This window comes from Musa acuminata, chromosome BXJ3-8 (assembly GCF_036884655.1).
Source record: "Musa acuminata AAA Group cultivar baxijiao chromosome BXJ3-8, Cavendish_Baxijiao_AAA, whole genome shotgun sequence".
NCBI lineage: Eukaryota > Viridiplantae > Streptophyta > Magnoliopsida > Zingiberales > Musaceae > Musa > Musa acuminata.
Genome location: NC_088356.1, coordinates 47,138,104 through 47,161,729, shown reverse-complemented (window position 1 = coordinate 47,161,729; position 23,626 = coordinate 47,138,104). Strand labels below are relative to the sequence as shown.

Below are 23,626 nucleotides of genomic sequence, written 5' to 3'. Positions count from 1 at the left end.
CATCGGGACCGTACAAAATTGAGGGACGAGTTGAGATGGACCGTTTGATTCACGGATTCCGTTTTAGTTCTTGGGACGTGTTATACCCGTGGACACGAATTCTGGGACACGTCCGCCTTCACTATACGACCAACCTGCGATCGCCGCGAAGTTAGGGATTGAGACCACTGCCAAGCCAGGTCAGCTTGGGTATAAATAATTCGATTTTTTATTTTAAAGAACTGAAACCGAATCGACCTTAGACAATTCGATTCCGATTCCTAAGGTTAAAAAATTGATGACCATCGAAACTAATGATTCAAGAACTGAAACTACTAATCATTGTGATATTTGAAATCCAAGCATATCTTTCTTAGCATTAGGCCATGAGTAGCATGGGAGGGAACTTGGTGAATGGCTTAAGTAAATAAATCTCTGATGTTTTCCCATATATCTTCTCAGTGGTTGAAATGCAATTGTGATTCAGAGCTTTTGTTAGGCTTTTGAGTGATTTGCTGGTACATCAGTAGACAAATGTGGGGCATCAACTTGAGAAACTTTGTTACGTACCTGATTTATTGACTATATGAAGGCTGGTATGTATCGTATCATTGCCCCAAAACAAACAGATAAAAAAGATGAGAAATTATGTAACCAGGTGACATAGAATTTATAACAAGTGGGGGAGAGGGCAACTATTCATGTTGAGGAATCAGCTCACAATGTATTATATTTTACAGTTATGATCACAAAATCCCCCCAAATGAAAAAGGGTTTGAGCAGACGTGACAAGAGCTTCATAAATTAACACTGCAACCAAATTGCTGAGAAGAGCCTTCTTCAACATGCAAATGTATCACTCATCTGGAGTTTTCTATTTGGCTACTCTGGCTTCCTTTTAAAGTAAGCCTAATGCTGAATCTTTAGAACAGGAAATGCGATAACATCCCGTATACTGGCAGAGTTTGTTAGAAGCATCACTAGCCTATCAATTCCGAGACCCTGAAATGACAGCAAATCATGATAAATCTCATCCGGATCAATTTGTATCAAGCATTGAGATGTAATCTACCTAGAATAAGTTCTGGAGAAACCTGTCAAACACTCTTTGAACAACATTCTCTGAATCATTAAAAACTTAATTTTGTTCATTATTTTTAACTGAATGATTCTTTGAACAATTCTCTCAAGTTCATTAAATCCAGAATTAATGTAGTAATTGTTCAACTATTCATGAATTTAACATATTTCCCAGTAATTCAAGAAGTGATGCTATCATGGCTAATTTAGGAACCCAAAGAAAAGTTCTATTTTTCATCTTACATGATAATTCAATATTTGGCAAGACAATCCATAGCTTTGACAAATGTTGAAGCCCAAGATTGCAAGAGAACTAGGCGGACCTACTTTGGCTTCATTTTGACTATTCAAAAGAAAGGATTACACATACCTTTTTCTCAACCAAAAAGTAAACTAAACAATATAAAAGGGAGTTCAGAATCAGCAGACATACAAGAAAATTCAGTTCAACGGTTTAAAGGTTACTTCTTTTTTCAACCAAATAGTAATAGAAAAAGAAGTTCAGAAAGCAACAATTCACTGGCATAATCAGTTCAAATATTTCTAAATTTTCTAACAAATATATTCTGCCCAATTGTAGGAGGATATTTTCGTAAACATATTATGACATAAGCAAAACAGGAATAAATACTTAACAAAATCAGGAAACTTGTCCCATAAATGGCTATGCATTGACATCAAAAGCTCCATGTCATTTAGATTTTAGTTATATTATATAGATGTGTAATGCTCTGCAAATTGAACTAGATTGACAAACATTTGAATGTCTTATACCGGACATGATGGGAAAAAAAACTCAAAAACTTAGAAAATGACCAGAAGATAAAGGGAATATGCTTAGGAAGAAAAATAATCATACCATTCCTGAAGCTGGGGGCATGCCATATTCTAAAGAAGTTAAAAAGTCTTCATCAAGTGAAACTTCATAAGAGTAATCATCAAACTCTTTTTCCCCTTCAACATATTTTGAGTTTGAAACTAGTGTTGCTCGCTTGTCATTGTGCTGCTTTATTTGCTCTTCAAAGCGAGATCTCTGTCCCATTTGCAAAAAAGAATTCAACAAAGACTTTTAGCAGGGACAATGTTACACTATTCTAACTATTTTGAGTTTTTAAGCAAGCCCAGGTCACCAAAATACTGAAATTTGTTCCAATGCATGATACAGTTTAAAATGATGTATGGCGTGAGTCGTGACCCATGATATCATATTTATGTGAAATAAATTCACCACATTTAGGCAAGTAGATGACAAATTTGTTCATATTTGATCTTTCAATTGGAAGTGTCGAGACAAGTTGATAAGCAACATCTTCATCCATACTCAAATTAAGGGCTAAAAGATAGCATGACATGAAAATGAACATGAGATTTGGATCTTGATGTGAAGATAGTCATGATGACATGTAAAAAAAACTAGTTTTCAAGGGTGAAGTTACCATTAGTACACTCTAGAGAAAGACATCATTTTTCATGACATTCTAGCATGCTGGTACTGTTTAGACATGTCATGCTTCTGTTTTGTGCCAATCAGCATTTTCTATGTTGGTTGGCACAGATTAAAAATTGGCATAGCAATATGTCGGTACCTCGAGCACGAGTTGACATGACACATGATGATACTTCACAAGAATAGTACGATCAGCATAACAATTACTTGCACTTGATGATGTGCTTTTAGATGTGCTAAACCAGCTTAAAAAATCTTGTAAATGGTATCAATCAATCTAAAATCATTCTTAGATAAACAGTTTCTTCTTTGCCCCATTGCCTCTTCTATAACATGCTTATTAACTTGATGATGCATTTTCACACTAGTCAAACCAGCTTAAAAAATCTTTTTTCTTTTGATGATGACTAATGTAATATATACCAAGTCCAAACATTTCCTTCTCCATGTTTCTCTCAGTAACAATCATCCATCTCATATCCTCATCTATTAGTACATTAATTACCAACAGCTAAACACTATGATCCATCAAATATTGTTTCAATATATATCTTAGCACATGTACCCTTAATAAGAAAAGGGTCATTGTGGTGGACATGATAACCCTAGTCTGTTGGCTTAAAATTTAAAATGGCATGGTGCAGGCTAGGGTTGATTTTTGCCAACCCCATACTTGCCACACTGCCATACTTGCCCGCTCCATACCCATCTGATGCACGAGGGAGAAAATTTACCTGGTCCCCATACTTGGTGTTTTCAATAAAGACTTCCTAGGCCATTGAGTTTACTCCCATATCCTAGTCACCATACACTTCTTGCCCTGGACAAGCAACCACTTGAGTTCCCAAAATAGGCTAACTGTTGAGGCCCCTAAGGCTTACTTTTTCTCGTGAGTGACCACTTAAATGTTAATCATTTTTGTAAAATAACTAAATTAGGCCAAAAATGAAAGAGATGACAATACTCATCGTCTTGAGGAATGCAGCATATAAATGTATATTTTTTAAAAAAAAAGTGACAAGAAACGAAAATTAATATGGGTACTTGATCAATGAACGATAATAATTATGAATTTGCCAGTTTGACGAGTTGCTTTTCATTATCCATATTCTTAGTCATGATGTATGACATGTTCTATGCTTTATTTTTGCTCAATTTGTTATTTATATTTGCATCTTAAGAAGCGTCTTCCAAAAATACCTGTAAAAGGAAATCAGAATATAATTTACCAAGCCTGGGATTCTTGTTGAAATGGTTAATATAAAACAATGGACATCAGAAACTTTCATATATTATCTACATACAAAAGTTATGCAAAAGACTAGATTGATTTATCATTTATGACAATTTATAAATTGCTAAAAATGTTTGCACTTAATTTTTCATGTACATACCCTAAAAATTTGAAAAAATAATTACCTGATCCACTGGATCTGTAAGTTCTGAGAACGCATTAGCAATTTCACGACCACAAATATAAAGTTCAAACCGCTCAGTCAATCCTTTTTGCCTATACAATGGAGAAAAAGCTTAGCAACACAAATATAAAGTTCAAACCACTCAATCAACCCTTTTTGCCTATACAATGGAGACAAACATTAGCACCACAAATTTAGAGCAAACTAAATAGATCATACAGAAATTGCTATTATGTGATGTAGTAGTATTATGTACTCACATATTCAAAATTGTATGGTATATTTTATCATCTCCATAATCTAGAAATAAACTGCTGAATTTGTAACCTAAGGTGATGCAGAGAATAGCGTGCACACCAATACAGTATCTGGGGAAGGATCAATTCGTGTAGCTTTGACGCATACAAGAAGTTGTCTATTTGAACAAAACACAAGTCAATCAAGTCACACAAAAAATCAAAAATCATACTGTGGTGCCAAAGCTCGTCTTTTGACCTAGTATACCTTTTTTTTGTTTGGTCTTGACCTAGTATACTTAAAGAGAGTAATCTTACACTATTTTTATAGATTCATTGAACTTAGATAATGAACCTTTATAAGCTAATTTAATGCTTGCTGGGCCTTAACAACAGGCAAGATAAAACCATTGGCCAAATAAGACTTTGGATTTGTGAGTGTGGGTGTGTGTGGTTGCAAGTCGAGAGTAGGGGAATCTGGATAAACCCCTTAGTGGGAGAAAGTTTGCATACCTACTCATTTTCCTTTTCCTTTTGTCCTCTAGCCAATTAGAAATGACAAGTATTCATCTTTTCTCTTTATGTTTATGTGTTAAAGGATTGAATTTATGAAGTCCCACTTAACAATTATTATCTGAGTATATTATCAGATTTGTTTCTTTAAATGATTTTCATTGATTAATCCAATCACATCTCAGATTACTTCCGTTGAAAATGACAATTGGTATGGTTTGTCTAATAAAAAAGACAAATAATCAACTCTTTGCAGAGAGAGTTAAATATTTATAAGATGCATTCCACAATTTGTAGGCTTAAGCTGAAGCAACATAATAGTTAATGATCTACCCTTGCTTTGCCTTAAGTCTGAACAGAAGAACCTTCTTGGTAACAATTGATCCATTTACACATTCAACTTTCAAAACAGTAATGTTGCATCAACACTTAAAGCACGGCAACTGTCATTTATGCTACTATTAAAAACAATAGTAGCATGTAAAAGATTCAAAATTAAACAACAAAGCATCATGCTTCATTCTTAACAGGAAAAAAGAAAAAAAAATCATATCCTTGTTTTAAATTAATTCCCTATGGAAAAATGTCACAATAAAGCATATCACAGTCCAAGATACTTCTAAAATCTACTTACCTTCGGTGGGGTTTAGCCAATGGTGATATCTCAATCGGATAGTCAAGTACAAATGTTGGTTGTACAAGAGTCGGCTCAACAATGGTCTCAAAAATCTGAATCAATATGAAAGTTGTTAAATGCAGAATCCTTCTCAAGACGAACTTTTATGGTTAAAAACCAAATTGAAAGAAAAATCTAGTGCCTATCAAATATTGCATCCATATTCTAGAGTTAGTCATTTCTGAATCACAAAAAATTTAGAACAACTTGTACACAAAAGTCAGAAACAATCATTTGACATTGGGTGCAGATCTTTTCCCACCATTTAGCTTTGTGGCATACAACAGGCAAGTTTTCATTTTCAATGATGACCAAGTAATGGTAATCATCTGTCATCCATAAAACCTCTAACTGAACTCATATTGGCTTACAAGCACTCTTTAAGTTCTCCCATAACCTCAATTTTATTCCTGTTTGGGACTAGTCCTAACACCACCAATGTCATTCTCAAGCCTAGATGAAAAAGTTGGAGGGTTGCATTAGGTCACTGACAACCAGCGTAAAACTATGTCAGATCTCATGAACATGGATCTTAACCAATTTTATTATAGAGCTAGGTCGTCACCCGGAAGCGACGCAAGGCACTTTCACCACCTAGGTGTCCCGAATTGCAAGTGGTGGGCTGGGAGGTCGCTTGGAAGCAGCCCATCACAGCGACACTTGGATATAGTGCCAAGTAGGTAAAGGTTTTCTCATTGTTTTGGACCATTGAGAGTAAATAAGTTAGTTCAAGAACAAAGAATTAGGTTAATAATTTGGAATTTCAGAACATTTTCAGGAAATGGATTAGAATTGGTACACACTATGATTAAAAGAATAATAAATATTATTTGCTTACAAGAGACTAAGTGGGTAAGGAAAAAATCTAAAGAGATTAATATTGGATTTAAAATTTGGTAATAGTAGGAAAGTTAAATACAAAAATGGTTTAGGAATTGTTGTTGATAAGTATCTTAAGAATAATGTCGTAGATGTAAAAAGATTTGGAGACAGAATTATAGTTTCAAAATTTATGAAAGGACAAGATGTTTTGAATGTTATTAGTGCTTATACCCCTCAAGTTGGATTAGATGATCAAACCAAAAAAAGAATTTTGGAAAAGCTTAGATGGTGTAATTCAAGGAATATCTATAACTGAAAAACTTATAATTGGAGGGGACTTGAATAACCATGTAGGGAAAATATATGATGAATATAAAAAGGTGCATGGGGGCTTTGGTTATGTTAGAAAAATGAAAATGATGATACGATTTTGAATTTTGTAACTTTGTATGATCTTATAATTGTAAATACTCACTTTAAGAAAAGAGATAAACATTTGGTTATTTATAAGAGCAATCACAATTGTAGTCAAATAGACTTTTTTATCACTACAAGAATAGATAAAGTTATTTGTAAGCAATGTAAAGTTATACCTGGCGAAAGTTTGACGAATCAACATATGTTGATGGTGTTAGATATTTACTGTAGAAAATAAAAAAAGAAAAATATAATTAAAAATTTACTAAGACTAGATGGTGGAATTTTAAAGATTATAATGTAAAGATTTTTAAGAATAGAATGGAAAGGGAGACGATTTAGAACTTAGATTAGGATAATATTAATAGTATTTGAACTACGATGGTTAATAAGATTAGGAGCTTAACAAAGGAGATTCTCGGTGAAACTAGAGGTAAAGGTATAATCTTAAGAGAGAGTTGATGGTGGTGCGAGGAAATTCAAAAAGCAATTTTTATTAAAAAATTATGTTTTAAAGATTGGCAAAATTGTAAAAATAAGGAGAAATTTAAAAGATATAAAATTTAAAAAAAAGGCTAAAAAAGCAATTAGTATGATAAGATATAAAGCTTATGATAATTTCCATGATAAATTAGATACATTAAAACCAAAGATCAAAGAATACTTTTTAATGATAATGAGATTAAGAAAGATGAAAAAATTATTTTTATAAATTATTTAATGAATATTCCATATAGGACTTAAATTTAACGATAAATAATAGTGATAGATTTAATAATCATATATTTGTTTGCAAAATTAGAGTTAGTGATTGAAGAATATAAAAATAACTAAGAGTGTGGGACCTGATGGTATCCCTATTGAGGTCTAAAAAAGTTTAGGAGACAAGGGAATAGGTTGGTTGACTAGCTTATTTAATAAAATCATGGGATTCAGAAAGATGTCCGATAAATGAAGAAAGAGTTTTCTAATGCCAATTACAAGAATAAGGGTGACATACAAATTTGTACAAATTATAGAGGAATTAAAATCATGAGCCATATTATGAAACTTTAGGAAAGAGTTGTCAAAAGTAAGATAAGACTTGAAAAAAATATCTTTAAAAATCAATTTCGTTTTATGCTTGGAAGATCAACCATAGAAACTAGTATTTATTAAGACAATTAATGAAAAAGTATAGGGAGAAAAAAAAGATTTATATATTGTTTTTATTGACTTAGAGAAAGCCTATGATGAGGTTCCTAAAGATTTATTATGGTGGGTTTTAGAAAAGAAAGATATATCCACTAATTATATTAATATTATTAAAGATGTATGTAATAATGTAGCTATTAGTATAAGAACTATAGGGAGTGTGTCTAATGAGTTTCTTATTAACAAATATCAACATTAAGCCTCTAACTTTTCACATTGATAATGGATGAACTTACTAATCATTTACATAATAAACCTCTTACGTATATGTTACTTGCTAATTTATTATCTTAGTTAATGAAAGCCCAAGTGCCAGTTTACCTATCATGGAGGTTACAGGATTTCGTTTTGGAACCTTTTCATTTACAATCTAAATTTGCGTATATGCATAATCCAAAACACTGATATGTAAAATTTATGACTTTTTAAAATTTTTAATTTTGCAATCTAAATTTAAAAAAAATTGCATGAAATTTATGTGAGATTCATTAATTATCATCCCAAATGCAGGTACAGAATGATTTGATGAGGGGGAAATATAATGTTGCAGTGCCTAGAAGTTTTCAAGCATTCACTCGGCATCTTGTTAAAGTGCTGTGATCTTGATCTGTGCAATCAACCAAAGGGACTTGAAGACCCTGAGGTTTTAGCCAGGGAAACTGTTTGTATGTTATACCACTACCGAAGTTGTTGATAACATCTATTTGTATGAGAAGACAGCTTTTTCACTTTTCTTGGATCTTACCTTTGATAGCTGTATAGTTTGCATTGGTGACTAAGTCTACGATAATTTTGTTTGCAGTTAGTGTAAGTGAGATAGAAGCACTATACGATGAAAAATGACAAAGGACGTTAAGAGTCTTATGTGATCATCAGATACTTTGAGATTAAAAGAAAAAATTTATAAGACAATTGCAAGACCAACAATACTTTATGGATCTCGGTGTTAGAGAGTTAAGAAACAACATATACAAAAGGTTTGTGTAACCAAAATGAGAATATTGAGATAGATGTGTATAGTTACCAGGAAAGATAGAAAAATAAATACTTCTATTCATAAATAACGAGGTATTGCTCCGACAAAGGATAAGATGAGAAAAAATCATTTAAAATGGTATGGATATGTGCTTATAAGACCCATGGATGCGATAATCATAAGAAGTGAAATGATTAATATTTGTGGCACGCGGAGAGGTAAAGAAAGACCAAAAAGATTTTAATAGAAATTATAAATAAAGGTCTAAGTCCTTTAAACTTAACTAAGCATATGATTTTTTTTACATATCTCAATGGTGACAAAAAATCCATGTAGTCGACCCTAAGTAGTTGGAACTTATGACTTTGTTGTTGTTGCTGGTGTTCGGAACTAGTCCTAACTTAGCACAAGTATAAACAATTTATCTTGTTTTGGCTTTAGTTGTGGTATTCACTGTCAATCTCGACATCCTTCTCTCTAGCATATGACTTTTGGATATGTTTGTTTTTAGTTGCCCACATTTTCATCCATAAAGCATACATAATATAATAGTCATTTAATTCTTTTTCCAATTGAAATGGGCATAGAACAATTGCATAACATTCGATTTTTATATAAGCAATAATTTATTCAATCTCTATTTCTAGCTGAGAGATAAATTTAAGGTATCTAAGGGCTTTTGTTGTCCCTTTTCTTTTTTTGGTATTTCCAAATCATTAGTCAATATTATATCTGAATTTTTTGGTCTAACATTGGTATGCTACATTGCACATTTTTATTTGGTTCATCTCAAAATAACTCTGACCTCAAACAAACTAAATTTAAGTTTTTCTTTCTAAACTGAGTTGTTTTTAGGAGACCCTCACACATGCATACTATACGCTTGATGTGAAATATTTGTAGTCAGGGGAGTATGATATATTATTGATGTATGTGCTACCATGTTAATTATTTTGAGAATTTGTCATTTTTTTTGTTTAAACAAGTTATACTGTATGGAATGATAGAAGATTGTTGTTATATCTTGTTTCATTTTGGCAACGACACATCTAGAAGGTATGTTATGCCCCAAGAACAAATTATATCCTGGTCTGATTTACCTCATTAAGAACATGTCCCACGGATGGACAAGTTTCAACCAAATGGCTATCATTATTTTCTGATCTGCTTCCTAGTATCCCCCTTGCAACCCTTTTAGCAGCTTCAAGATTGTTCTTGAATTCATCAAAGTCAATGCCAGTGGCTTCTTTAACAAGATTATGCATAGTTTCCCTTCTCCACGGTCGCTGTAGTGATATTTGAACTCCCTACAAAAAACTAAAAAAAGTTGGTGACTTGGTGCTAGAAACAGCAAGCTAGCTTTAAACCAGGAAGTATAAAGAGCTTAGAAAGAAAAAGCATGCTTGAGTGTGTTTACAGTTTACACATCTAGACATTTAAATATATCCTATAAAATTAGAACCTAGTCAAACTAACAGCCACCAGATTCCAACTTCCATGAAATCAGAACTACTTGTTACTCAAAAACACTGGAAGGAGTATTTTCATATGCATCACATGCTATACAACTTATAGATCAAGTTTTGGAGTAATTCATGATGCACTTCATGTTGATTTCTAACTCTAGTGCACATTTAAATGTGGGCTTCTCTTCATGACATCAACTATACCCTTCTTGAAACGGCACTATTGAAAGTTGAAACTCTACACAACTTGAATCAAAGTCATCTTCATTATAAGTTTATAACCATAAGAGACTTTGCAAGCTTGTCACTGCTACAGAGTTGTTAATGCTATGACTTGCCAAAAGAAGTGCCAAATAACATGCTGAGGCCTCATAGTTGGCCACTTTTCAGGCATGTCAATATGTACCAAGTGATGGCATGAAGCATTGAAAACCAGCATCCATCAGCATAAACTGGCACATAATAATATACATATATGAATGATACAAACCTCAATACCATCTCAGAATTTTGCTGTCACAGTATAAAAAAATTCACATGATAGTATGCCACATGCAAGCATGGAGGCATAATACAAATCTTGATGGCCTGAACCAAGTACTTTACAATCTCATGACCTGTCCATCAGTCCCTGTTCTAGCCAATAGAACTTTCATGAGTAGTCTAAGCTAAGTTATTAGTACAAATATATTTTGCCTAGTGGGTATTTAGAATCCATGCATTCTATCAATGAAATATGTGTTATTATATGAAGTTATGAACTAATGACCAATTAACAAGAAGTTACCCGCCAACAAGGTTTTCAATCAGGCAAAATTTACCTGATAATCAATGTCAAGCTTCCCATGAACCACAAGAGCACATTGAGTAACAATTTCCTCAGCCATGTTCATCATGCTTTGGTAGTCAGAATATGCTTCATACATCTACAGGCAAAGCTAGTGACAGAAAAATCAGTATAGCAAACCAAAAAAAAAGCAAGCTTAATAGTAACAGCGTCTTCATTTAAATGTTTATTTCAATGCAAAATATGCTTGAAAATAGCAGCAGTAGCAGTCACATAAAAACTAAAAAAGAATATTAGTACGACCTCAATAGTGGTGAACTCAGGATTATGACGGGTTGAGATGCCTTCATTTCTGAATATTCTCCCTATTTCAAATACCTTCTCAAGGCCCCCTACCTGTAATTATCATGCATGATTAGGAAAGATATTTGGCTGAAGCACGAAAAGAACACTTCAATACTAGAACGACAATAAATGCTAGAATTTACACTTTTAGGCAAATGAAGAAATTTGCTCAACAAGCCACTTACAAGACTTGGACTTTTGGTACAATGTTGAAAATATGCTAGAATTTACACTTTTAAGCAAATGAAGAAATTTGCTCAACAAGCCACTTAAAAGACTTGATGGACTTTTGCTACAATGTTGAAAATATCACCAGCTTCTTCAGTTGTATTTTTGAGAGACCAATTATTGATGTAATTGGTATATGAACGTGTCTTTCTAAGTTCTCCCAGTACCATGCGGCAGCACCACTCCCGAAAGATTCATTTGGTCAAAGAACTACAAATATGTCATGTCTCACCCAGCGAGTTAAACATGATTAGTAACATCTCTTCATTATTATAAATTGTGATGCCAAAAGCTTTGTGCAGTGAGAACCTATAAGTTGTCAGATTAAGCATCATCAACATGTTCCTAGAAAGTGAAAAAAATTATGTAGATTTAAGTAACAAGTTTTTGTTGATGAAATATGTGACTATAAAGAAGACACTATCAGCCCATATTTGAGCAGTCCACACATACAGTATGGTGAAACTTCTAACCCAATTGCTTAACAGCATGGTGTCTTTTACAAATTCTTCTCAGGATCTAAAACTTAGTAATATTATCAGATGCTTATCTAATGACAATATAGTTCAATTTGTGCAAATCAAAACTTGGATGCTTCAGAGTTCAGAAAATGTACTATAGGCCTATGGGGATTTTCAAACTATCAATGTGAGTTAAAAGTTAAAACATCGATGTTTTGATCTTTGCCTCAAATAAAAAGTAATATTTATGCTTTGTCATTTATATTTCTGCCATGGGGAATTACATGACTATCAACCAAAGAATATGGTTCTGGTATTAGTTCATTCATATGAACCTTCATATGAATACACAGGATAATGTAGAAAAAAGAATCCATTAAATCAAACTATTCAAATGCATAACTGAGCTAATGCTAATAGTCGTTCTAGATAGCTTTAGAACTTAAATGGCTTATTATAAGGGATTACTCATCCCCATCGAACTAAGATCTCGCAATTTGATTAGTCTCGAATACATGACCAAGAAGATGAACTAAGATGCTCCACTTGAAGAGTATTATTAATAGTTGACAATTAAAATGCCAATTAAACTCACCAGCATTCTCTTCAAGTGAAGCTCTGTTGCAATTCTTAAATAAAGATTCCTTCCAAGTGAATTATGATAAGTAACAAAAGGCCTAGCTTCTGCACCCCCAGCTGCTCCCTGATATACCAATAAAGCCATATAAATAAGTAACCATCGGCTCATAAAAAATACAAATTAAAAAAGAGAAAGAATTTAAATCATTAACAGCAGACAACCAAATACCACTTCAACGGAAAAAATAAATAGGATATTTTGGTACGAACATATATTGAGCCCAGTAGGTTCATCATATGTTGGTTCAAAGGCATCAGAAGACTAAGAAATAAAGGCAAACATTATCCAGATATCAAGCTTGATTAAAAAAGTTCATTTTACAATTTAAGCTTGCACATAGGCAAATAAGTTAATAGGTACTGACTATCTCTGTCTCGAAAGAGAGCACATAGGCATGAAGAATGCAGATTGAGATTAAAACTTAAAAAGAATTAAAAGTTGCAAACTACTGCCCGGTGCACATTCTGATGGAAGAGAAATGAAAATGACCATGATCAATCTTTCCTAAGACAAATTAACCAACTGTGAATTTGCATGCAGAGTAAAATAACTTAACATTATTTTACAACATCCTTTCTGGATGTTATTCATAGAGCTAGCGAAAGCTTAAGCTTTATTTGATACTCTTTGTATGTGCTCTTAAATTTATCTCCCTCCTTGCCTTCTTCCCTAATAAAAGAGCCTAAGCATTCAAGTCCAATCCTTGTGTCCACATCCATAAAAGATTGCATTTTTTATGCTTAAGTGGTTGGAATTTTTGTGGTACTCTCTGTTTGTTAAAATCTATTACACAAAACAGAAAAGTTCTAAATCTATTTATACAAAATATTTGATTGGCGGCCAATTCTAAATCTATTTATACAAAGTTGTGACAGACTTCAAAGGCCTTTATGTTAGTTTGGCAACATGTGGGTGGCACGCTTTCTTCAATTTCACATGTATGAGCTGAACCAGAAAGAATCTCAAACAGATTTTGCTCAAGACCCCACATCACTAGCTACAGAGGATAATAGAAGGTTTTGGTGGATAAAGTTAGGATAAAAAAACAACACGAGGAAAAGGAGGGTTTTGTTAGAATTGAACATTGAACAGTAAGAAACAGTAGCCAAAGACAGATTTGAGTCAGCATATCATTGTTAAATTTAAGAAGTGCATCTTTACCAGCATGTCATCATCTGCCACCAGCTAAATGTTAAGGTATATCAATGAGGCAACATTTCAATTACCTAGACGTCTCATGCCTAAACTTCCAGCTCACAGCAGAAAAGCATGAAAGCATGTTACACAATGGTCAGTCCGACAACCCCTATCATGTACCATCAATGCTCCAAAGAAGTTTAGAAACATCATGATAGTCATCATGGATGACCAAAATTAAACATGTAAATTAGTGAAAATCCATATAGAAAGGCCAAGTTCAAACACCTGAACCTACCTACTGGTTTAGAGTAATGAAACAGATGATTAGCATGGATAACAATTAGTAGGTTTTGGCTATTACTCCCACTAAAACCCATCTATTGAAGGCTCAAATGTCTCCTTAATCTGTTTTATACATTCCCTCTATTAGATGGTCTGCTAGCAATTGGCAATAACATACCTGGCCCTCTATGGTCAGGTGAGATCTTGAAGCATGATGAGTGGTGTACATCATCCGGAAAACAACATACTTGTCGCGCTCAAATTTAAAGAAAAACAAGATTATTAATCTTCTTGTTGATGATTTGAATTGAAAAGGTCCACAACAAATAGAAAGCAAAATTTCTTAGTTGACAAAGCACATAGTTTCAGGGGCTGTATTAGCTTTCTCAACTGAGAGAAACCATCATAGTAGCAAGGTCTCTTAGATCCAAAACTAGTCTGATGGTCAATGATAATAGGACTGATATGCATGCAGAAAACAAAAAGATGAACTGAAATCATCTACAGCTATCTCACTATGTACATATTAATCGAATACCCTAATTGGACAAACTTCTATCTACACTCAACATTTGAGCCGAAGGCCACAACCAACTCCACTCCTTCCTACTACTTTGACATAGTTTTTGCTGTTCTTTAAATTTCTCCATCATTCTATTGGTTGCACATATTCTCCAAGCATTTTTGTATCATAAACAGAAACAATTCATGATCCGATCAATATTATATAACTAACAGCAGTGAGCAAGATGATCTTTTAACATCAAACAAGTTCAAAGAATTGATAAAGGAGTTGTTATAGCAATTTGACAAGTGATATCTGTAAGACTGTAAAATGTCAGAAACAAAAGATTTTGAACCAAGCAGAATGATTCTAATAGGCATTACCTGTAAGACTGGAGTCTCAACTTCAATAAAACCTAAAGATTCCATTGTCTTGCGAATCTCAGAAACAATCTGAATTTGTCGTACATAGTCAATGTATACACAGAAACAAGAATATGTTAGTTTTGTGGTGCCACATTCTAGAAGCATGTACCAAAGAGTAAGCATTAAAAATTGGCTAAGCAAAAAGTAGTAATAATGCAACTGACATAGCATGGAAAGAAAGAAAGGAAACTATAGTGTTCAAGTTACAAACAGGGTTTAGACTTTAGAATACTAATCTGATACTAATTCTGGAAAGTCAACAAAGTAATACATATTGATCAGGATGGTACAGGTCAGTACACACCAAAGTATAAAGAAATATTCAACATTGGTATTTGATACAACAGTACAACTTACCTGCACCTGATCAGACAGGTTTATACCGAGCAGCACAGTCACCATACCACATAATTTCAAGTCACCCAAGACATGCATATAAATACTGCATAATTAAGAGTACTAAATTATATTGTAATATACCAATCCTTGGACGAATTGGTAAATACCAGGCGATACATACTGATCCAACCAGTATTTAATTCCTTGTGAAGACATTAGAGCATGGCAGTAGAAAAAAGAATTTGGCTATTAGATGTAACATAAAACCATCAAGAGTTTCATAGTTCATTTAACAAATTCCTGCAAGGTACAGGTATGTAGAGGTGATAAGTAACAAATATATGTCACCACATTACAAGAACAACTAACAAAAAAGTAAAGGAAATATTCAATAGGATAAAAAAACAAAGCCAAAAATCCATTCAAACAAATTCTCCATTAGAAGAAAACATATCCTTTACCACCTTAGCTCTTATCCTAAAGACATCAGCAACCTCATGATTGGCAATCATGTCCACATACCTGATCACAAAAATAAAAACTGAAATTAAGATCATTTTGCAAGAATTAAATGTGTGATTAGATATTATTAAAGTATGGGATTTTGCCATCCAAAAAAAATGATGTAAATTTTAGCAATATAAAATCAAACTAATAGCCAAAACTAAAATCAAAAACAACAAAATAATATCAAACTAATAGATGGACAGTTTCTATGAATTGCTGTGCTAGGAGGATGAAGGATGATAATTACATTTGTTCTCTTCTGAGCAAAATTTGGTTATAAAATCCTAACTCAAACTCTTTACAAATTCTTCAAACTGAATTCCAATTATTCATTGTGAAGCCACTTCAAGTCCAAATTAGATTTTTGCTTATTATTGTCTACCATGGCCACACAAAAAATCTAAATGAGTTAGTCTTCGGCTTGAGTATATCAGTAAAGCTGTTTCTGTCTCTTGGGCAGTACCAGATTCCAATTGAATAAGAGAAGAATGGAAGGAAGCTCCTATAGCATATTTTGATGAATTGAGATGCTGATTTCAAGCTTCTGGATTCATGGCCCTTAAATATAAATTATCTACTCGTCAAGACTCAATAAGCAAATCGGTGATGCCATGAAAAGTAGGAAATAAGACAGTTCTCAAGTTCCTTAAGTTCTCTTAATTTAGAAGCTGATTTCCTTATGCCTGGAGTCTCAGACCTCTCTCCAGCAGTTCTTACCATCTATGAAAAGTCAGCTAACAGGAAAGTACCTTTTAATGTTTACTACTTCTGGATTGATGACAGTTCTTGTTGTCAGGATTTCAAGCAAACAAATATGAGGTACTAGCGATTTCAAATTGCACCAGATCTTAAGCTTCTATTTGAATTTGAAGTGTTTTAACAAGTCTGGATATTGACAAGGTCTTGTCTAAAAGAACAAACAAAGATAACAAGTCTAGATATTGATAAGGTATTCATAGCAATTTAATAGCTGATATTTTCTTCAAAACAAGCTCAAGGTTGAATGCATCAGATAAATTAGATCTCGACAATAAAAACATACATGAGAGGTTCATCAAAGAAACATACGAATATGACAAAAAAAATTCTGCAACTGACTGACAAAAAAACAGAAATATAATTACAACAAATTTTATACAAAATACTAGCTTCAGCTCCTGTACAAGTATATCTATTCAGTCTCAAAAAGGAGGCAGCCTAGCGCAAAGGTTCCCAAAAATTAAAAGCCTCTCAGTTTCCTGTGAACTAAACTCTTGACACTCAAATTACAAGGAAGCATTTTATCGTGGTTTTAAAGCACTCACTTTCTGAAGGAAAATAAAAGTTATTTGTCAAAAACCCTTTTAAACACAAAAATGCATAGATACTTCTTATAGGAAACCAGACAACAATCATGTCTTGATTTAGAACAAAGAAGCTCACCGTTGGCGATATCGCTTATCCACATCAGTTAGACCATGATATTTATCTGGTAAAGGGAGTAAAGATTTTGTAAGGATTTCAAAATTCTTCACACAAACAGACAACTCCCCTGCACAAAGGAAAGAAAAATCAAATCAATATATTTTTTAAAAAAAGAAAAGACAAAACAGGCCAATCTTAATTAATAAGAACGCTTTTGAGATCCATTCTAAGATTCAATTATATGAAAACAACAAAAAGATTGTCACCCAGTATCTAATACTTAGCTTTTTCTGATATAAAGCTCATAATCATCAATGTAATTGTCTAGCATAGAACATACATCATCACGTTCTCTAGCAAAATCCAACACATAATTCAAGGAATGTAGAGCAAGTTGCTGGTCTAACCTTTTTCTGTCTTCTTTATGGATCCGTTCGCACCGACAATATCACCAATATCAACAAATGTCTTCAGCTGCTCAAACTGATCCTCTAGGATTTCCTTCTCACAATAAAGCTATACCAAGCACAAGAAATTAATGAGAAACCACATGTAATGTTTAACATTCTCAGGTAAAATGATAACATTTAAAATTTTAGAAGTGTGAAATTATTATTCAGTAGTAGAGTTGGCAACAGGCCATATTAGGTTGGGTTCTGGTCTGATTGAGACTGGATAGTAAGGTATCCAGTCAACTTAAACCCAGCTCGATCATCCAATAGATAAAGATAATGGTCAACTAGTTTGAGCCTATTCAAATGGATCACCTCGGTTGACAAATCAAAATGGCTCATGGCTGTGCCATACAATTTTTTGGAGGAAAAAGCTAGGTTGGCTCAGATCAAATTGAGCCCCGTAGATGGTAAAACAATGCTTATCCCATACCTGACCACCTGTCAATTGGCTTATTTCCAACCCATTAAATCATTTCCATAGGTTGGAGAAGGCCAAGTCAAAGCATAATTTGCCTGGAAAATGTGATGTGCTGAGTTGAGATACTGCTAAAAATAGGGGGGATGCCACTTAGCTTCATTCGCTGTGCTTGGAAAGAAGGATTATTTAGTTTGTTATTTTAGGCCATGGTAAGAATTTAATCACTAATTTAGATCACAAACAGTATTAGGTAAAATTTTATTGTATCGGTATTAGCTATGTATCTAATTGGGTAAAAAATATGGTAAAATGCTTAAGGCTCTTAACTTGTTGATCTTCTTTATTGTTTAGTAACAATTAAAAGACTAGATCTACCTTGGCATAATTGCAATTCCTAATCTAAACCGTATTACAACTTGGGCTGTGTCTTTAGACATTATGGTCTATAGATACTCAATGAGTTGCCCAATTACACACCATGATCAGTTTACACATTGTATCGAGGTCGTCCAAATTGCATCTTGTTGTCTACAACATGCTGGTACAACTAGTGTCACATGGCTTCCTACTACACAACCATAATTATAGAAGATGTCAAATGGCACAACCCTGTCCCCAAAAAATATAGATCTTTCTATTTCAATACGATGTGCCAGCTTATAGGGTAAGAATTAAAGCTACACAACCATGTAAGTTAAGGACTAAAGCCAATCATAAATTATTGTGCCAGCTAGTACATGGCATATCAACATGATGGCAACACAAATAACTGCATATGGAGTTTTATATGTTGGTACGGTCCTTTAATAGGGGTTTTCTTTTCGGTAGGTGGAAGAATATAATTCTAGTTTGATAGAAGATTCGAATGAATGGCTTGATCTTGCAACTAGGTTATTTCTATTTTAGTTTCTTTGCTTCTTTATCTTTCCTCCTTTTTTCTCTTAGTGTTGCCAATAAGTGTGCCGGTGACATAGAACAAATGCATGGAAGGATTTCAAATTACATTAAAGCACTATCCATTTAGTAACCAAGAACGAGGTTGCAAAATCTTTTAACAAAAAATTGTATATTCATATAAATGTAGAATTTAACTGGGACCCTAGGATTCACATCTAAGACAATGTGGTAATCTAGAGACAAAGAAAAGAAAGTGAATTTATACCACATTCATTTTGATGCCAGCAATCACTCATACAAATCCATCAGGGAAGTAGAAATTAATTTAAACTTTACTGTATACAGGAAGGAAAAAACTAAGTCTCAGGCATCTGATGAGATAATTCAAGGACACAAGACCACTGGTATCAGGCTTTGGGTTTGAGATACTTGGGGTACCTAGGTCTCTACGAGAAGAAGTGATAAGTTTGATCAAATTCCTAGAGTTGTACAAGAAGAACTAAAAGACTTCCTTTAGTAAATGCTGTTAAATACAAGGTAACTCCTAGATATACCAAAAAGAACTGTTCAGAAGAACACATAGATCTGTATTTTATAAAGGATCTATAGTGACTACAATTTGGCATAATTTTAGCTCAACGCTTGATTTAAAGCTTCCTTGTGTCACTTCAAATACATTATATCCATCCTCCCCTTTTCTGCTAATTCCCTCAAAATCTATTTGTGAATTCAATCTAGTGTTCCAAAAATCAGAAACTAAATTTACTTCTTGTTCAAATATCATGTTCATTATATTCATAAATTCCAGAAATCTTGAGCAATTCTTCTGCAAAAAAACTAAGCTTACTTATAGGATCATATCACTATCCAACAAATGTTATTTGGCAAAACCTTTAGTTCGACTTAAAATTTTTAATACCAAAATATGGTTGTCAACTGTCAAACCCTTTTTACAAAAATCCCAATCTTAGTTGTGGACATATTTTTTGGGAGTACATGAGAATTCGACCCTCTTTTATGGTCTCTATTCTATATAAATCCTAAACCCAAGTCTCTTATTTACAATATCGATCTGTCCTATCAGATATTTTACATGATAAAGGCCGCCTGTTTACATATATAACTAGGTACCAAAAGAAAAGCAATCTTTGGCTTATAAAACCAACATAATTACCTCTGACAATTATACATTTTAACTGACACAGCTGGGTATAAAATTCAACAAATGGTAACTATAAAATTAATTGCCAAAAAATAAATCAAAATTTCATAAAAAGCAAGGGAGGAAAGAACTAAAAGCAAATTTTATGAAAATAAGTTCAGCACATAGCCTATGGCATGCACCACCTTCAAGATCTGAAAGTTGCCTATTATGCACTTGAAGTGGCACTTGATTTGACCAAAAAAAAATTCAAACTTGGAGGATACCACAAAGGAGATCATGGCAATAGTAAACGCTTTCAAATACTTTTAAATATCATCGTCAAGAGAATAGTATAAGACGAGTGGAAATAAGGATTCACTCTGAGTCTGAACAATCACACACTGCAGAAATTCTCTGAGGGTCATATGTAAGCCATCCTCACAAAGTTTAGGACTTCCTGCTGAACAAGCACACAGTGCAGAAATAGAGATAGAAACCCATATATGTGACTCAAGATGTTTAAAACTTTGAAAAGAAGATAAAGAAGATAGGTGAAAAACAACCGGACACACCTGAATTGTCCCAGAATCATCTCTTAGAGTCAAGAAAGCCAGTTTACCAAATGCTCTGCGAGCAATAATTCTTCCTGCAATTGACACTAAATCTTCCTTGCATTCTTCACCATTTGCCAATTGGCTATAAATATCTTGGAGTTGACATGCTGTGTGGCTCCTGGTCCACTTATATGCATATGGTTCATGACCCTTGCTTCTTAGTTCTTCAACCTGACCAACCAACTTGGTTCAGTGACATGTACCTTTAAAAATTCAGTATTCTTGTTACATTGAAATATTTTTAAATTTTTCATGCCAGGAAGCAGCTTAATTGATATGAAACGTACTACAATAAAACGTGTTAATATCTCTGTCTCTCTAGTCATATAGATTGAATAAAATAGTGAAACAGTAAAATAGACTATATATATACACGGACACACACATTAGTTAGGGATGCATGTCAACCGCGCATAACTATCTACAGCAACTAAAAGAAAAGCTTTAAGTTCCCAGGAGTCTAGTTTCTCTGTGGTCAGATAGATCTACTTGAGTATGGCTCCAGTTTCTTGACCATACAAAACAACACGGAAGGAAATCCAGCATCTGATTCCAAGAAATTTCTGAGGCCCGTCGTATAAATTACAGCTCTACTCAACCATCCTGTAATAAACTCTTACAAAGAAAAGGAGTGACAGGAAGGCAATTTGGCGGGCATATCGAGAAGATCCAATAACCAGTTCATCGTCAATTTATAAGGGCAGCAAACTTTCCTCACAAGAGAAGAAAGAGGAGTTCTGAGAAGGGAAAGAATTTGCCTTTTTAAGACGGATGGCACGAATGGATTCCCGGTCGGAGGTGGAAGACGAATTCCGGCCTCGACGGCCGGGATTAGCCGGGGCAACTGTGGTAGACGGCAATTCTGCTGCCGCAGCGGCGGAGGCAGCGGAGGAGGAGGAGCAGCACCGGATTCGAACACTAACGTTTGCCCTAGAGGTCGCGGCGGCGCAGGCCGCCCTAGAAGCAAAGCCGATGAAATGCGAGGAAGCTCTCCACACCCTCAAGGCGTCCATCAATGGCCCCTCAAGCTTCCCGGCTAGAAGAAGGATATGGTGGAGAGGGCGTGGCTCTCGAAAAGGGAAACAACAGGATACGCTTCTTGAAAAGAAGATAGAACGCGCTCCCGTGGTCTGTGGCAATTGCACGAATCTAAATGCGACGTTCCCCTGATCTCCGAATCTGTTTTCAGCGATAATAATGCATAATCGATCAAAATATAAGAAACATTTTAGGTACTTAAAATTTCATTACTTGCACATAATAATAATTAACTTGAGTCGAAATATTTGAACAAATATACTGACGAGGGTAATAATTACGATAAGACTTGCGTGACACCCGCTGACGTCCCGCTCCCCTGTTAGTCTGACACCGTGTGACTGACACGGGTCGAAACGCCAACCGAGACCCATTAACGATCGCTCAGGTTCGGTTCCACACGCTACGTCGGTAGCAATATCAGACGTCATCAGAAGGTACGATCCTACCCCTTGCGGGCAGGCGCATCAGGTAACACCGAACTCCCCTATAAATACCCTTGCATTCTAAACAAAAAAAAGAGGGGGGAAAAACAGAGAAAACAATCCCACTACGATTGTTGACTGACTTGATCATCGGAGGGGTCGGGTCGAGTTCTCCCGTCCCGACCTATGTGCAGGAACGAAGGCGAGGCGTTTCTCTCCGGGCGCGTTGGCAAGGAACCCCCTCGCGAAGGAACCGGCGACCCGTCATCCGGACCCGAACCAAGCCGCGTCGGCCCCGAGGTCACGGCTAAAAAGTTGTTTACACTAACATATACTATTTCAAATTTTTGAAGGAAATACATGAAAATTTATTTATTTATTAAATAAAATACTTTATATTTCAATTAATCGTCAGATTTAATGTGGCTATCACCCCACTGTCCAAATGTAATTCTTGAATGATATCGATAAAATCAACATCTGGATGACCAACAGTGATGAACAAGGCCAACGTGCCTGAGGTCAAATTGTATTCCATGGATTGTTCGACCTGAATGCAGATTCAGAGTTAATCGATGTTTATTTTATATTTGTCACAAGTCGATCTTGGGCAATGTAACACTTGTTTGACCACAAAATGTTGAATCCATCTCACAGTGAGGAGGTCGAACTCTATAAAATTATGTCATGGGTTTCTAATAAATATACCTATGGATTCAACATTAGAAAAAATGTTTAGTAAGATACATGAAAAGTACTTTTATAATGTGCTTGTTACTCTATTGATATATTGATACTGAGGTAACAACCACGTGACACTAATACACTGATAGTGAACAAATATAATAGTATGTGTTGGTGAACAAATACATCGTGATTGATATAATAGTGGCATCGATATAATAGTATGTGTTGGTGAACAAATACATCGTGATTGATGAGTCAGCACGGCTTAGTCGGGTTGATGTTGGGAGTTGACGAGATAACCACGCCCTCGAGAAGGGGTGCTTATCGACGTTTGTAGGTCTCCGGACCGATTGCCAGCTCGCCCTTACACGCTGGATGACGACCCCTGGGTTGAGACGCTCGCGGGCTCGTGAAGTGCTGCTAGGCCACCCTTCGCCTCACCGATGGCCAACAACTAAGTCATTTCGATACGGCTCGATGTAGTATCGCCGAACCCAAATGAAGTGCAGCACTGCAGCAGCCAAGCATGTGGTTTGCCAAGCTTGCAGGATACTACCTAGCCATGCCTTACTTCACAGACGGATGGTCGCTGATGTGGTTCGGCTACGCTGAGATGTTTCAGCGGTCTCCGCCCGACCTGCTGCCGTGAGGCCGACCTGCC

At 34.7% G+C, this 23,626-nt stretch overlaps 1 protein-coding gene across 1 annotated transcript; it reads right to left on the bottom strand.

Moving 5' to 3' along the window:
- Positions 1 to 607: 607 nt before the first annotated feature.
- On the bottom strand, positions 608 to 21,938 carry LOC135645948 (lysine--tRNA ligase, chloroplastic/mitochondrial-like). Its single transcript, XM_065164889.1, has 14 exons — positions 21,574 to 21,938; positions 20,774 to 20,986; positions 17,695 to 17,803; positions 17,306 to 17,414; positions 15,841 to 15,898; positions 14,996 to 15,064; positions 12,641 to 12,748; positions 11,315 to 11,407; positions 11,046 to 11,150; positions 9,859 to 10,065; positions 5,308 to 5,402; positions 3,926 to 4,016; positions 1,919 to 2,092; positions 608 to 981 (listed from the first exon to the last, which is right to left on the bottom strand). The coding sequence occupies exons 1-14, from the start codon at positions 21,826 to 21,828 to the stop codon at positions 889 to 891; spliced, it is 1,779 nt and encodes a 592-aa protein (XP_065020961.1). The 5' UTR covers positions 21,829 to 21,938; the 3' UTR covers positions 608 to 888.
- Positions 21,939 to 23,626: the final 1,688 nt, after the last annotated feature.

Bases quoted from the DNA above. Each gene is read 5' to 3' on its own strand.
- LOC135645948 (XM_065164889.1), bottom strand. From the start codon at position 21,828: ATGGACGCCTTGAGGGTGTGGAGAGCTTCCTCGCATTTCATCGGCTTT. The intron at 17,415-17,694 runs GTTAGACCAGCA...TCCTTTGTGCAG, and splicing joins CATAAAGAAGACAGAAAAAG to GGGAGTTGTCTGTTTGTGTG. The intron at 11,151-11,314 runs GTCGTACTAATA...CTTTGCCTGTAG, and splicing joins CTGAGTTCACCACTATTGAG to ATGTATGAAGCATATTCTGA.